The sequence below is a fragment of the Ictidomys tridecemlineatus genome, chromosome 4 (assembly GCF_052094955.1).
Source record: "Ictidomys tridecemlineatus isolate mIctTri1 chromosome 4, mIctTri1.hap1, whole genome shotgun sequence".
Taxonomy (NCBI): domain Eukaryota; kingdom Metazoa; phylum Chordata; class Mammalia; order Rodentia; family Sciuridae; genus Ictidomys; species Ictidomys tridecemlineatus.
Genome location: NC_135480.1, coordinates 56,811,979 through 56,824,351, shown reverse-complemented (window position 1 = coordinate 56,824,351; position 12,373 = coordinate 56,811,979). Strand labels below are relative to the sequence as shown.

Sequence of the window (12,373 nt, the reverse complement as noted above, 5' to 3'; positions counted from 1 at the left end):
GAGTACCCTTGAGCTTAATCCCCAGGAAAAAAAAAATTTGATAATCATCTTATGATTATATAAGGTAGTATTCTTATTCTTAGAAAGTACACACTTTGGGCATACATTTTGAGATAAAGGGATAGCCAAGATTTATGTAACTTATCCTTAAATAGTTCAGAAAAAAATTTGTATTTGTGTTCTCATGCCCATATACATAGAGAGCATGTGAATACAAATAATAAAGTAAATGGTTAAATTTTAATAAGTCTACCCAAAATTATTCACTTGAGTATTTTTCCTTGTAAAACTGAAATTTTTGAAATCCTTTCCAGATAAGACATTTTAAAATGCAATGGAAATTACTGAATAGATAATATAAAAATGTTCACTGAAAAAAAAAGAGAGAGAAATGTGCTAATTCAGTAGCTTGTGAGATGAATGGAGGAAATAATTGCCAATGGCAAACACAATAAGGAGCTTCACTATTTATCCCTATGCAGTCCAGATTTTCTTTCATAGTTATCTCCCTGGACTTCCCTTAGGCTATTCATTCACTGATTCATTCACTCAGCAGATATTCGTTATATGCCTGCTGTGTACAGGCTTGAAGTACATTAAGGAACAAATGACAAATCCCCATTTTAGTCAGAAGAAAAAGACAACAAATGATAAACATAAGATAAAATTAAATTATGTAGTGTATTAGAAAGTGATAAGTGATCCAGGGAAGAAAAAAACTGTTGAGAATGCTAGGAAGGGAAGATAGCAGTTTTTATGGGACAGTTACATAGTCCTCATCATGAAGGTGCTATATGAGCAAGGACTTGGAGCTGGCATGGGCATGAGCTATGTTATTCTCTGAGGGAATCGTGTTCCAGGAAGAATGAACTGTAATCACTCACACACAGCACTTTTTTTCTGATATTATGGGCTCTTGACTGACCATTCCCCAACTAGCTCAGGTCTTAGCCAGCCCTATTTCACAGGAGATGACAGTCCAGTGCCTCTGCCAATCTGTGGAACTCGTCCTATCGTACTGCAGCAACACATATGGCACCTGTACCGAGTGATCTCTGAAAACATCAGTGAATGGAAGTGCATGGCTTTTGCCAAGGTGCTAATACACCTCCTTAGAACTTTTGCCTGGGAATAAGGATTGCAAGGGTGGGGTTAGAGGAGGGTTTCAAGCTGAGAGTGAGCCCTTTTTCCTTTAGTTCAACCTGTCTATGGCCCGGGAAAAGACAAATAGCTGGCTGACAGAGGCAGCACGGATGAGCACCACCCTGGGACTGCATAGTCCAGTGCTGCAACGCTGCATGCGCATGCTGGAAGAGTTCCGTAGCTATCTGCCCTTGCTTACCAAACTGGGCAGCTTGCAGCTGCAGAACCCTAACTACCAATCCCTCCTGAGAGGTATGTTTGGTTAGAGTCAGAGGGGAGAGGAAAGTGGGGATGCAGAGTATAGAACAATGTAACAACTTAATTCTTTTGTTGTTTTTGCTGAAAACATCTTTCCTCTCTAACATCTTTCCTCCCTAGACTTCTCCCCGCTTTCCCCCCAAATACCATAATATTCTTTTTCCAACAGATAAGAAAATTCTAATCTCCTTTCTGTAGGCTACCCTTTGCTGACTTGGAGGGGATGATAGTGGCTGGGCTTTGCTTGGGGTCTTGGTTCTGAGCTCTGTACTGTGCTTTGCATCTTGGGTTCTGAGCTTTTGTGCACTAAGATCTGCAGTCTGGGCTGGGCTCTGGGTCTTGCATCTGGACTTATGGTAGAATTAAACTCTAAAACATGGGTGAGATTCTGTCACATGCTGGGTTTTCTTCTGACTTATCTCTTCTACCTCTAGCTTTAGGGCTGAACATTCACAATATGGAACTCCTAACACTGGGCCAGCTGCTCGCTTGTCCGCTGCTGGAGTTTGCAGATCGAATCAATCAGGTGGGGGTCTACAGGAGAGAGTTAAAAGAGGTGGTCCAAGCCCAATACCTGTAATAGAGTCAATCAAGGGCTAGTAGTTCCTTGAAACACAGGGGCAGTAGATGTTGGCATGTAAGAACAAGTCCTTAAGTCTTCAGATGATCTGATGGGTGATTCTAGACACTATATGACTGAATGTTCTCCCTAGGAGAAGGAAATGGGTAGCAACCTCTAAGTGGTAGGCACACAGAACAGCAGATGTCCCCTAACATTTACCCTGTCCCAAAAGAGAACAAGCTTATCAAAGTATTATCTGCTCAGTGAGAGCCTTGCACAAAGGTAGGTTTTAACCTACCTGGGCTATCTTTGAAGCCTGATGGTCTCACTCTTCCTCCATCTCTGAGACTTTTACTTCCTGAACCCTGTCCCTTGAGTTTGTCTCAGACTCAGTCCCTAAGTCCTTGCTTTAAAGCTTTCTCCTCAGCCATCTGCCAGTCCTGGCATCTGAGACCCAGGTGTTCCAGGTCTGGCAGTGTGAGAATGAACGAATTCATGCACAAGAGAGCCTGAAACAGCTGCAGAAGTACTGGGAAACGTGCCATCTACGCCTGCTCAACTTTATCCTGCATGTACCCTATGAGCCCCCAGCCTCAGAGCACTCTAAGAGGCAGGCCCTCCGCAACCCTCAGTGGGAAATAGTGGGCAAGGACAGTGGCACCTTCATTCTTTCAGGTGAGACTCAGCTCTTGTGACCTCATGAATGCCTTCTGCCTGGGACCATTTTCATCTATTACATCTACCAAGTCCTGCCATATCTAGTTTCTTTAGCTAGGGCCCAATCATTACTGGGTAGCCTGAGGGATCAGTCTGTTCTGACAATTTGTCTTCCATGTAGCTCTCATACTCTTAATCTCCATGGGATATCTGTCCCCTGCCTACACACACACACACACACACACACACACACACACACACACACACATCTTCCTCCTAGCAAGGCGTGGCTCCTTCAGAGATGGTACTTTCTTTTCTGGATGTAGTAAAAAATAACCATTCCTCGTGATTATTTTGTCTTTCAATGCTTTGTCCTCTAGATTGCACCCTAATGATTCATCCTCATTCACTCATTCTTTCTTTCACTCATATCCTTATTAAACTTACCAGCCTCCTCTGTGCCAAACACAAGAGACTCTGAGGTTTACAGAGAGTAGCCCTGTCCCATGGAATAATGCCACCTCAGCTTTTTCCTTCACAGACTACAGTAGTTTACAAGATTCTATACATGGAAGTCTTCAGACGTTGTTTAAGATACTGGCCATCCAAAAGTCAGGAGACTTACACAAAGTAGCTTTGGAGTGGGTGACCATCATGAATAGCCTGAGTGAGTGCAGGCCTTTAGCTGGGCTGATGGATGGAACCTGAGGTGGGATGGCCAAGAGGGATGGGGGTAAGAGGTGGAGGCTGATTGGAGAATATCTGAAGAACAGATTGAGAATCTCCTTCAGAGATACTTATTCACATGGGGTGACCAGGTCTTTATTTACAATGAATGATTTATTTCCCCTAACAAGGTCCCTGGGTCCTGATGAGCAGAGTATTTTGGTTGGGCTTATGGGGGTACCCATGAGGCCAGGAACAGGCTGGACCTACTTGCAGAAGCTAGTACTCTAGTGTCTCTCTCCAGTGTCCCTCTGGCTGCTTCCATAGGTGCCCTGCTAGAGGTGTGGGTGATGTTCCAGCAGAAGTGGATTTTTATAAACAAAGTTCTACATGAGATGAAGATCCTTTTTCCCAGTGCTGATCTGGTAGGGAGTGGAGTCGAGGCAGAGTGGGCAAAGGCTCCTGAATAGTGGTGGAGTGGGGAGTTGCATTTTCACATTTACACTCATTTTTACCCTCTCCTTCACCACAGAATGCTCGTTTCAAGGTCATGGATGATCAGTATCGAACCCTGATGCGCATCTCTGTAGCTGACCCCATGGTTCTGTCACTTATAATGCCCAATGCCAAAAGGAGCCCTTATTTCCAAGGCCAGCATCTACAACAAATGCTGCAAGCAGGATCAGTGGAGCTGGAGAGCATCATCATGGCTCTAGAGAGTGTGCTCTATGGTGTATGTGCCCAATTCCCCCGCCTTTTCTTCCTTAGTGATAGTGAACTCGTGGCCTTGCTAGCTGCCCCTCTAGAGTCATGTGAAGCCCAGATGTGGGTCAAACGCTGCTTTTCTCATGTGCGTGCTGTGAACTTCCAGTCCATCCCCCCAAATAATGAGAAAAACATGGATGACCAGGAGTCGAGTCCAAACAGACAAACTCAGGTAGAGACACTGGCTGTGCTAGGGGAAGGTGGGGAGGAAGTGAAGCTGCAGCAGCCCCTTCTTCTGCATCCAGATCTCCCCAAGTGGCTGGCCTCTTTGGAGAAGTGTCTGCGTTTGATACTAGTGCACAAACTGCAGGATTGTGTGGCTGCCCGTCTTACTCTTGTTAAAGGTGAGGCCTCTAACAAGCTGCCTCAGCAAAACCAGTTGGCCCTGCAACTAAATGTCCAACACTGGCTAGATTTAATCCAGGCCTTCCCATGGCAATGTATACTGATAGCAGAAGAAGTGGTGTGGCGAGCTGAGATGGAGGAGGCTCTGCTTGAGTGGGGGTCCCTAGCCATGACTTCTAGGCATATAGGCAAGCTAGAGGTACTGGTGCAATTTATACGAGCCCAGAGGAGCTCCAAGGGTGGACAGCCTCTGCCCTCTGTCCGCCAAGCCAGCCTGTTTAGTGCTCTACTGGTTATGGCAGTAACTCACCGGGATATAGCACAACTGCTAGAGAAGCATCACGTCAGTGATCTGACAGACTTTCACTGGGCCCGCCAAATCAAGTATCACCTGGGTTCACCTCATTTGATCCCCAAAAGTCCCCTGCAGAGTCTTATGACTACTATATCTAAGGAATCCTCTCTGACACCAGCTGCATGCTGGATAGATGTGCTGGGCCGGTCCTTCCTATACAATTATGAGTACTTTGGTCCCAGACTGAGGCCACTACCCAGCCTGCTGCCTGAGAGGCCAGTGCTGGTTCTATTATTGGCCCTGGAGGAGGTGGCTTGTGGGACTCTACTGGGCCCTGATGGTGTGGGTAAGAAAGGGTTGGTGAATAGCCTGGCACAGGCTCTTGGCCGCCAGCTGGTAATGATGCCCTGCTTGCCTCAGACAGAAGTCCGATGCCTGAGCAACTACTTGAATGGTGCCCTGCAGGGTGGTGCCTGGCTGCTATTGGAGGCAGTTCACCACTTGCCTCCTGGCTTGCTGTCTGCCCTGGGCCAGCGCCTGGCTGAACTGCAATACCTCTGTGCCCCACTGTACCAGGAGGCTTCCCAAAGCACCAGCACCATAGATCCCACTAAGCCTCAGTTTCTTGGCACTGGCTTCTTTGAGAAACATCATGTGTCTGTGTGCTTCGGCTACGGCTGTCTCCTGACACTGCGTGCCCTGAGCCCTGTTGTGCCTGCCAACCTGCACCTGCTACTGAGGCCTGTGGCACTAGCACTGCCTGACCTACAGCGAGTAGCAGAGCTGACCCTGCTGGGTGCAGGTGTACGTAATGCCTCACTCATGGCTACTCGCCTATCCAAATTCTTCTCCTTAGAGCGTGAGCTGGTGTCTGGGCATCTGCCCTGCCGCTTGCCACTGCTCAAAAAGATACTAGAAGATACAATACAGACACTAAATGAGACCAATAAGGAGGAAGTCAACTTCCAGCATTCCAGCAGCCAATCAGCCATGGAAGAAGCTGCCCTACTGCGTGCCCTGCTACACTCACCACTGTTCAGCATCCTTGATGGGCCCCACTTACACAACCTCCAAGAGCTGCTCAGTGGCATTTTCCCTAGTGCTAGCCAAGTGTTAGCAGAGCCTATGGTCCACAGGCTGATGAAGCCATTGGTGGTGGAGGAACTGCGGCAGGTAGGACTGTATCCTGGCTCTGACATTTTGGGGTCTCTGGAGCAGCTGAGTCAGGCCCTGAGCCGGGCCTCAGGCATTCTCCTCCTGGGCCCTGCAGGAAGTGGAAAAACTGCTTGTTGGAATGGCTTATTTAAGATTCAGAATCGGCTGGCAGCTCTGGAGAATACCTCAACTCAAGGCTGCCAACCTGTGGAAATTACTCACCTCTACCCCAGTGTTCTCAGTTCCCAGGAGTTTCTAGGAAACCTAGAGGGCCCCTGCTGGCACCATGGTGTCTTTCCCAGGCTGCTTCGTGCCCAACCTCGTTGTAATAGCATGGGCCCAAAGGAGCAGGGAGAAGAATTGATGGGGATGCAGCACTGGATAGTATGTGATGGGGCCTCTAGTGCTGCTTGGCTGGACTCCATTACTTGCCTCCTGAGTGACTCTTCCCAGCTTAGCCTCCCCAATGGTCAACAGATAGCACGACCCCCAGGTACGTTTTTCTTGATGGAGATAGCAGATGCAAAAGGCATGTCCCCAACAGTGGTGGGCCATTGTGCTCTAGTCTGGTGTGGTGGGGACCAGACTTGGCAGTGTATGCTTAGCATCTTGATGACAGCCCTGCCCCATGAATATCGCTTACAGTCCCAGACAATCACTGAGCTCAACCACCTGGCTGAAGTTCTAGTGCCTGCAACATTCAGATTTCTTACCTGCAAGCATGCCAGTTCTCTATTGCAGGTACATGGGCAGCAGGCTGTTTGCCCAGGTGTGGCAGAAGTCACCAGCCTGGCACGTATCTTGCGTGGTCTGCTTGACCCCCACCTGCGCCTAGATGAGGAAAAGAAGGCACATTCAGGTGGGAAGATGGAAGGCTGATGTGAGAGGTACAGGGTCTCTAGGGTAGCTGGGATATAGCTGGAGCCAGAAATATGGGGTCTTGGTGGAGCTGGGCCAGGAGACTAACAGTGAGAAGTAATATGGGCAACTTCTACTGCCCACCCTCTTCCCTGACTCCTACATTTTGCCTACTTGGACTCCTGTTTTGCTTGTGGTGACCATTGCAGAAGACCTCAGCTCTAGTGATCCTGTGGCCCAACACTTAAGGTCTTCAAAAAGTGGCTCTCTGAACCAGTCCCAGGCTGACAGTGATGATATGACAAATAAGCACCGGGAACACTTGCTGGTTGTCAGCAGCTTCCTTTTTGCCCTGATTTGGGGCTTTGGAGCCCACCTCCATTCCAGGTACATATAGGGGTAGTGGATGGGGGATGAAGAAGGCTGAGATAGACTCATCCATGGCAGTTAAAACTCATATGACATCACTGTGGGTATATGGTATATTGTATGTGTCACAGATGGAACTGACACTTTTGCCTGTGTGTCCATCTGAGCAGACTTTGGCCCCTCTTTGATACCTTCATGAGGAGTTCTATTAGTTGCATCTCCAACTACCCTGAACCACCACAGTCAGCCTCAGTGTTTGATCTGCATGTAAACACCGAAGATGGGACACTAGTCCCCTTCACTGGCCAGTACCTGAGCAGTCGTGTCAAGGGAACTCTGGGCACCTTCTACCCATCCACCCAGGTATAAAGCACAGTGGGTCAGCAGCTAGGGTTGGAACTTGTGGCTACATTAGGAGCAGTCCATGTTGAAGGCCCATCTAAGGCCCTCTTGCTTCTTTTCTTTCTTTTGGTTTTTCTTTCTCCTCCTCCTTCTCCCCCTCCCCTCCCCCTCCTCCCTCCTCCTCCCTCCTCCTCCCCCTCTCCTTGTCCTCTCTCCTCCCTGCCTCCCCACCCCCTGGGTTGAACTCAAGAGTACTAGGGAGTGCTTTATCAAGGATCTATATTCCCAGGCCTTTTTATTTTTATGTTTTTATTTTGAGATAAGATCTTGCTAAGTTTTCTGGTGATGTCACTAATTTGCTGAGGCAGAACTCAAACTTGCAATCCTCTTATCTTAGCCTCCCAAATTACTGAATTACAGGCATGCACAGTTGTGCCCAGCTCCCATTCTTTGATTTTCAGTTCATAAGAGAACACTTGTAATGTTCTCCCAAGTACAGCTTTAAGATAAGCCCCCATAGAACTGTATTTTCAATGATAACTGCCCTATCCCTTGCCTCAGTAAGCCTTGTTTCTGTCCTGCAGACTGAACGGCTCTTATATGTGGTGGACCTGCTTTTGTCAAGAGGACAACCAGTGCTCCTTGCTGGAGAGGCAGCAACAGGAAAGTCAGCCTTTCTGGAGGCGCTTGTGAAGCCAAATCACTCTTACATATCAAGTAACATCCACCCTGCCTTCAGTTCTGCTCACCTTCGCCTCTTGCTGAGCAGAGGGATCCAGGGCCAAGCACAAGCTAGTCCATGGCCCGGGCGCCAACCTGATAATAAAAGCTCTCTCCTCTTCCTGCTGGAGGATCTGCACCTGGCCACTTCTGGTGAGGAGATGGGAGGAGGGAAGGAACTACTGTCATCTCATGAGACTATAAAATTCTTAGCAATATTAATTGGCTCTCAAATATGTGTCTGTAGTTCAAACTTCAGTGTTTCATCTTTTTTCTTTTTTTAATAGATAGACACAATACCTCTATTTATTTATTTATTTTTGTGTAGTGCTGAGGCTCAAACCCAGCACCCTCGTACAGACTAGGCAAGTGCTCTACTGCTGAGCCACAACCTCAGCCCTCAGTTTTTCATTATTAATATCTTATCTCTACATATGTTCCCTGAGCTTCATGAGAATGGAAATTTGTCTAATTCATTTTGCTATATCTGACGTGAAGTAAATGCACAATAAGAGTTTATAGAAGAGATAAAGGAAAGGAGAGAAATTATGATGTAGGTTTGGGATATTCAATTTTAAAAGTTCTAAAGTGTTATAGCTCCAGATGATGACATGTTCTAAATATGATCACAAGGATAAGTATAAGAGGTTTTTGAAGTCAGGGAAGTCAGTGGATCAAGGCATTGGATGGGTTTCCAGTCAAACACTGAAGTCCTTCATGGGATATATTAGTGCTTAAATAGTAGTAAAAGGTACAATTTATTATGTACTAAAACTTACAAGCTTTATATCTCATTTAGGGTTTGTAAAAACCTGGTGATATGGAATTTATTGATTACTTTCAAGATGAAGAATCTTATACCACATGAGCAGAATCAAAAGGAGATCTGCATCTGGTGTCTGGGCATCTGCCTTGTCGCTTGCCACTGCTCAAACAGATATTAGAAGTATCTAGTGTGGACCAGCAATTGCTGGGCTGTGCACTGATTTAAAATCTCTAGAGCAATTGTCATTCAGTGAAGAGATTGTAGCATACCTAAACCTAAACCCTGCCTCTAGTAGGAGTTCAACCTCCAGGATTAACCCCCCAAGGGTGGAGCAAGCGTCATACTCCAGATAACCCTACCTAACCTCAGAGAAAGGAAGCTAGAATCTTTTGAACTCCAACAGAAACAATTGTTCAATTTTTCATTGGAATCCTTTTTTTCTTTTCTTTTTCTTTTTTCTCTTACATTTCTACCATTTTTAAAACCAATTTTTTTTCATGCATCAATTTATTGAGAACTAGGATTAGTATATTTCAGTTTTGTATTCTTTTATTTTTACTTTTTTCTGGTTTTAATTTTTTAAAATATATACTATGTATATATTTTTCTCTCACTTATTCATGCCCCTCAATTCTCTTTCTCTCTTTTATTCTGCTAACAGTCAACCTCTACTATTCTCTCTTCACACTTCCTATAATTTTTTACTTCTATTTTCTCTCCTCCTCCCTTATAAACATCACATCCTACAACATTTCTGTTCTCTATATGTCTAGCATTTGAGATTGTAAAACTTTTTGCAAACTTACTGTTTTATTGTAGTCAATAATTGATCATATTATTTCTGTTTATTACAACAAAATTGTAGATGTCTTAGGAGGAGCTACTTGGTTTAAGGCTGTATATTGTTTGCATTGGTTGCTGTTATTTTTTTTCTCTCCCCCTTAATGGCAAGGTACTGGAAACATTCAGGAACAATATAAGTCTACAGGGTAGAAACTGTACTGCCTCAGACCCATACTTATAGATAAGTAGCCACACAAACAATATGAAAAGGGAACAAATCCCCTCAAATGAAACCAAGATGCTGCAATAATAGAATGCAGTCACACCTCAGTAGAAGAAATGTCAGAGAAGGAGTTTAGAATGTACATAGTTAAATTGATCTGTGAGGTTAAGGATGATGTAAGAAGTGGAATCAGAGAAAATTCGGGAGGTGGAAGATCACTTCAAGCACTAATCTGCAACATAAATAAAGAACTTAAAAAAATAATTACCAAAAAACCAAATAACCCAATCAATAATAAATGGGCTTCTTCTTCATAGTAGAAATCACAGTTGATCAACATACATGAAAAGAATGTTCATCATCTCTAGCAATTAGAGAAATGCAAACAAAAATTAAGATTTCATCTCACTCCAGTAAGAATAGCAATTATCAAGAATATAAGCAACAATAAATGTTGATGAGGATGTGGGGAAAAGGTATACTCATACATTGCAAATTGGTGCAATCATCCTGGAATGTAGTATGGAGATTCCTCAGAAAACTTGGAATGAAACTACCATTTGACCCAGCTATACTACTCCTTGGTATATAACCAAAGGCTTTCGAATCAGCATTCTTCAGTGACACAACCACATTTATGTTGATAGCAGCTTAACTCACAATAGCTAAACTATGGAACCAATTTAGGTGTCCTACAACAGATGAATTAATAAAGAAAATGTGGGGGGATCCAAGATGGTGAGCTAGAGCAAGGCTGCATTCCTCGTTGCTCCATGACATGGGATTCAAACAGTGGGAATACTGTTTCTCTGCAAGTTATTAAAGGATCCCCACAGTTGCTCATGCACAGGACCCCCGGCCATCGTTCCTTATGGACCCCCATCTACCAGCATGGGGCTCCCCTGGTTGCATCCATCTTGGGATACTTCAACTACTGCCATAGTCGCCTGCAACTGGGGACACCGGACAGGGTATGGAGACAGCTGCCAGCCATAACCCTGCATGCCACAGAGCTTCATCTTTGAACATGCTGCCTAACGCCACTGCCTGGCCTCACCTGACACTTCATCTCCGAAAGTAGCCACCTCCATCTTGGGACACCTTTGTCGCAGACTTTGATTATCCTTGCTACCACCAGCACTATCTTTACTTGGGGCAACCCCCAGCTTGGGACACAAGCTGGGGTCTAGAAACAATATCAAGATACCTATAGTCTCTCAACTCTCCCCTCTCCCCCGCAGCTACTAACCTGGCACAGTGTTTGCAGCTACATGGCTGGTCCATACCTTGCAAAGACTGGTTCTGATCTGCCTGATACAAAACAGCTCTCTGTGACAGGTGCACAGGCCCCAGAGCACAGCCCGCAAGACCTCCAAAGAGAAAGGCTCCTGATTGGGAAGTAGAAAGGGAGTGGTGAGTGAGATACAGTTTAGAGGCTAAAGTAAGGACCAGGAATTGTGAGGTCTACAGGCAATATAAGAAGATAAGACCAGGCACTCACATCATATGCTCGGGCTCCAAAGGAGATTCTTGGGGTGCAATCTGTCAATAGAGACAGCAAGTGCTATATCCAATATCAAGGAATTCCGCCACCAAAACCAACTCTTCCACCATAAAAACCTTCACCACCCTGAGGGTGGAGATGACAGACAACTCCACCTATGGGATGAGAAGGGAAGCAGGAAAGATACTGAACTCTGACATTAAAAAAGCCTTTAATTTTTTGAGTTTTTTTTTCTTTTCTCTCTCTCTCTCTTCTCCCACCCTCATATCCCCAACATTTGTGAAACCAAGTACTTTTCATGGATTAGGTTACTGGAATGTCTGAATAGTATATCATAGTTGCATTGTATATTCTTTTATTTCCTATTTTCACTTTTTTTTTTAATTTCTATATTTGTTTGTTTTTTGTGCTCTCTCTATTGTATTTTTACTTACTTCTCTCCCCAATTCACTTTTTCTTATTTCTTCTGCTACTAGATAATTTCTTTTGATTCCTCTTTCATGCTACCTAAGATCTGATAACTCTATATCCTCACCTCCTACCTCCTTAACATTTGATCCTACACCCCACCCCAGGTTCTCTCTTTGTCCACCATCAGAAACTGTAGACCCTTTTGCAAAACTACTGTATATATTATAGATAATAAGTGAACTCATCATTTCTGTATATTGTGACAAAATCATAAACGTCTTATTAGCAACTATTTGGTTTAAGGCTGTATATTGTTTGTATTGTGATCTGTTAATATTGACCTCCCCCTTAAAGGAGAGGTATTGGAACCCTGCAAGGACACTATAAATCTATAGGGTGAAAACTGTAACACCTCAGAAATGCAGAGCTAGAAGGGAAGACATACATAAACAACATGAAAAAACAAAGGAAGAAAGTACCCCAAACAAACCAAGATACTACATTATTAGAATCCATGGCCAGCACAGGAGAACAAATGTCAGAGAAGGAGT

At 44.8% G+C, this 12,373-nt stretch overlaps 1 protein-coding gene across 1 annotated transcript in view; it reads left to right on the top strand.

The window, feature by feature from the left end:
* Dnhd1 (dynein heavy chain domain 1) overlaps nucleotides 1–12,373 on the top strand; it is an 86,857-nt gene that overhangs the window by 41,513 nt on the left and 32,971 nt on the right. Inside the window, exons 14-23 of the mRNA XM_078044919.1 lie at nucleotides 969–1,096; nucleotides 1,197–1,395; nucleotides 1,836–1,927; nucleotides 2,431–2,638; nucleotides 3,162–3,287; nucleotides 3,614–3,711; nucleotides 3,819–6,705; nucleotides 6,914–7,091; nucleotides 7,244–7,436; nucleotides 8,000–8,288. Coding sequence (XP_077901045.1) covers nucleotides 969–1,096; nucleotides 1,197–1,395; nucleotides 1,836–1,927; nucleotides 2,431–2,638; nucleotides 3,162–3,287; nucleotides 3,614–3,711; nucleotides 3,819–6,705; nucleotides 6,914–7,091; nucleotides 7,244–7,436; nucleotides 8,000–8,288 — 4,398 coding nt within the window. The remainder of the gene's footprint in view (nucleotides 1–968; nucleotides 1,097–1,196; nucleotides 1,396–1,835; nucleotides 1,928–2,430; nucleotides 2,639–3,161; nucleotides 3,288–3,613; nucleotides 3,712–3,818; nucleotides 6,706–6,913; nucleotides 7,092–7,243; nucleotides 7,437–7,999; nucleotides 8,289–12,373) is intronic.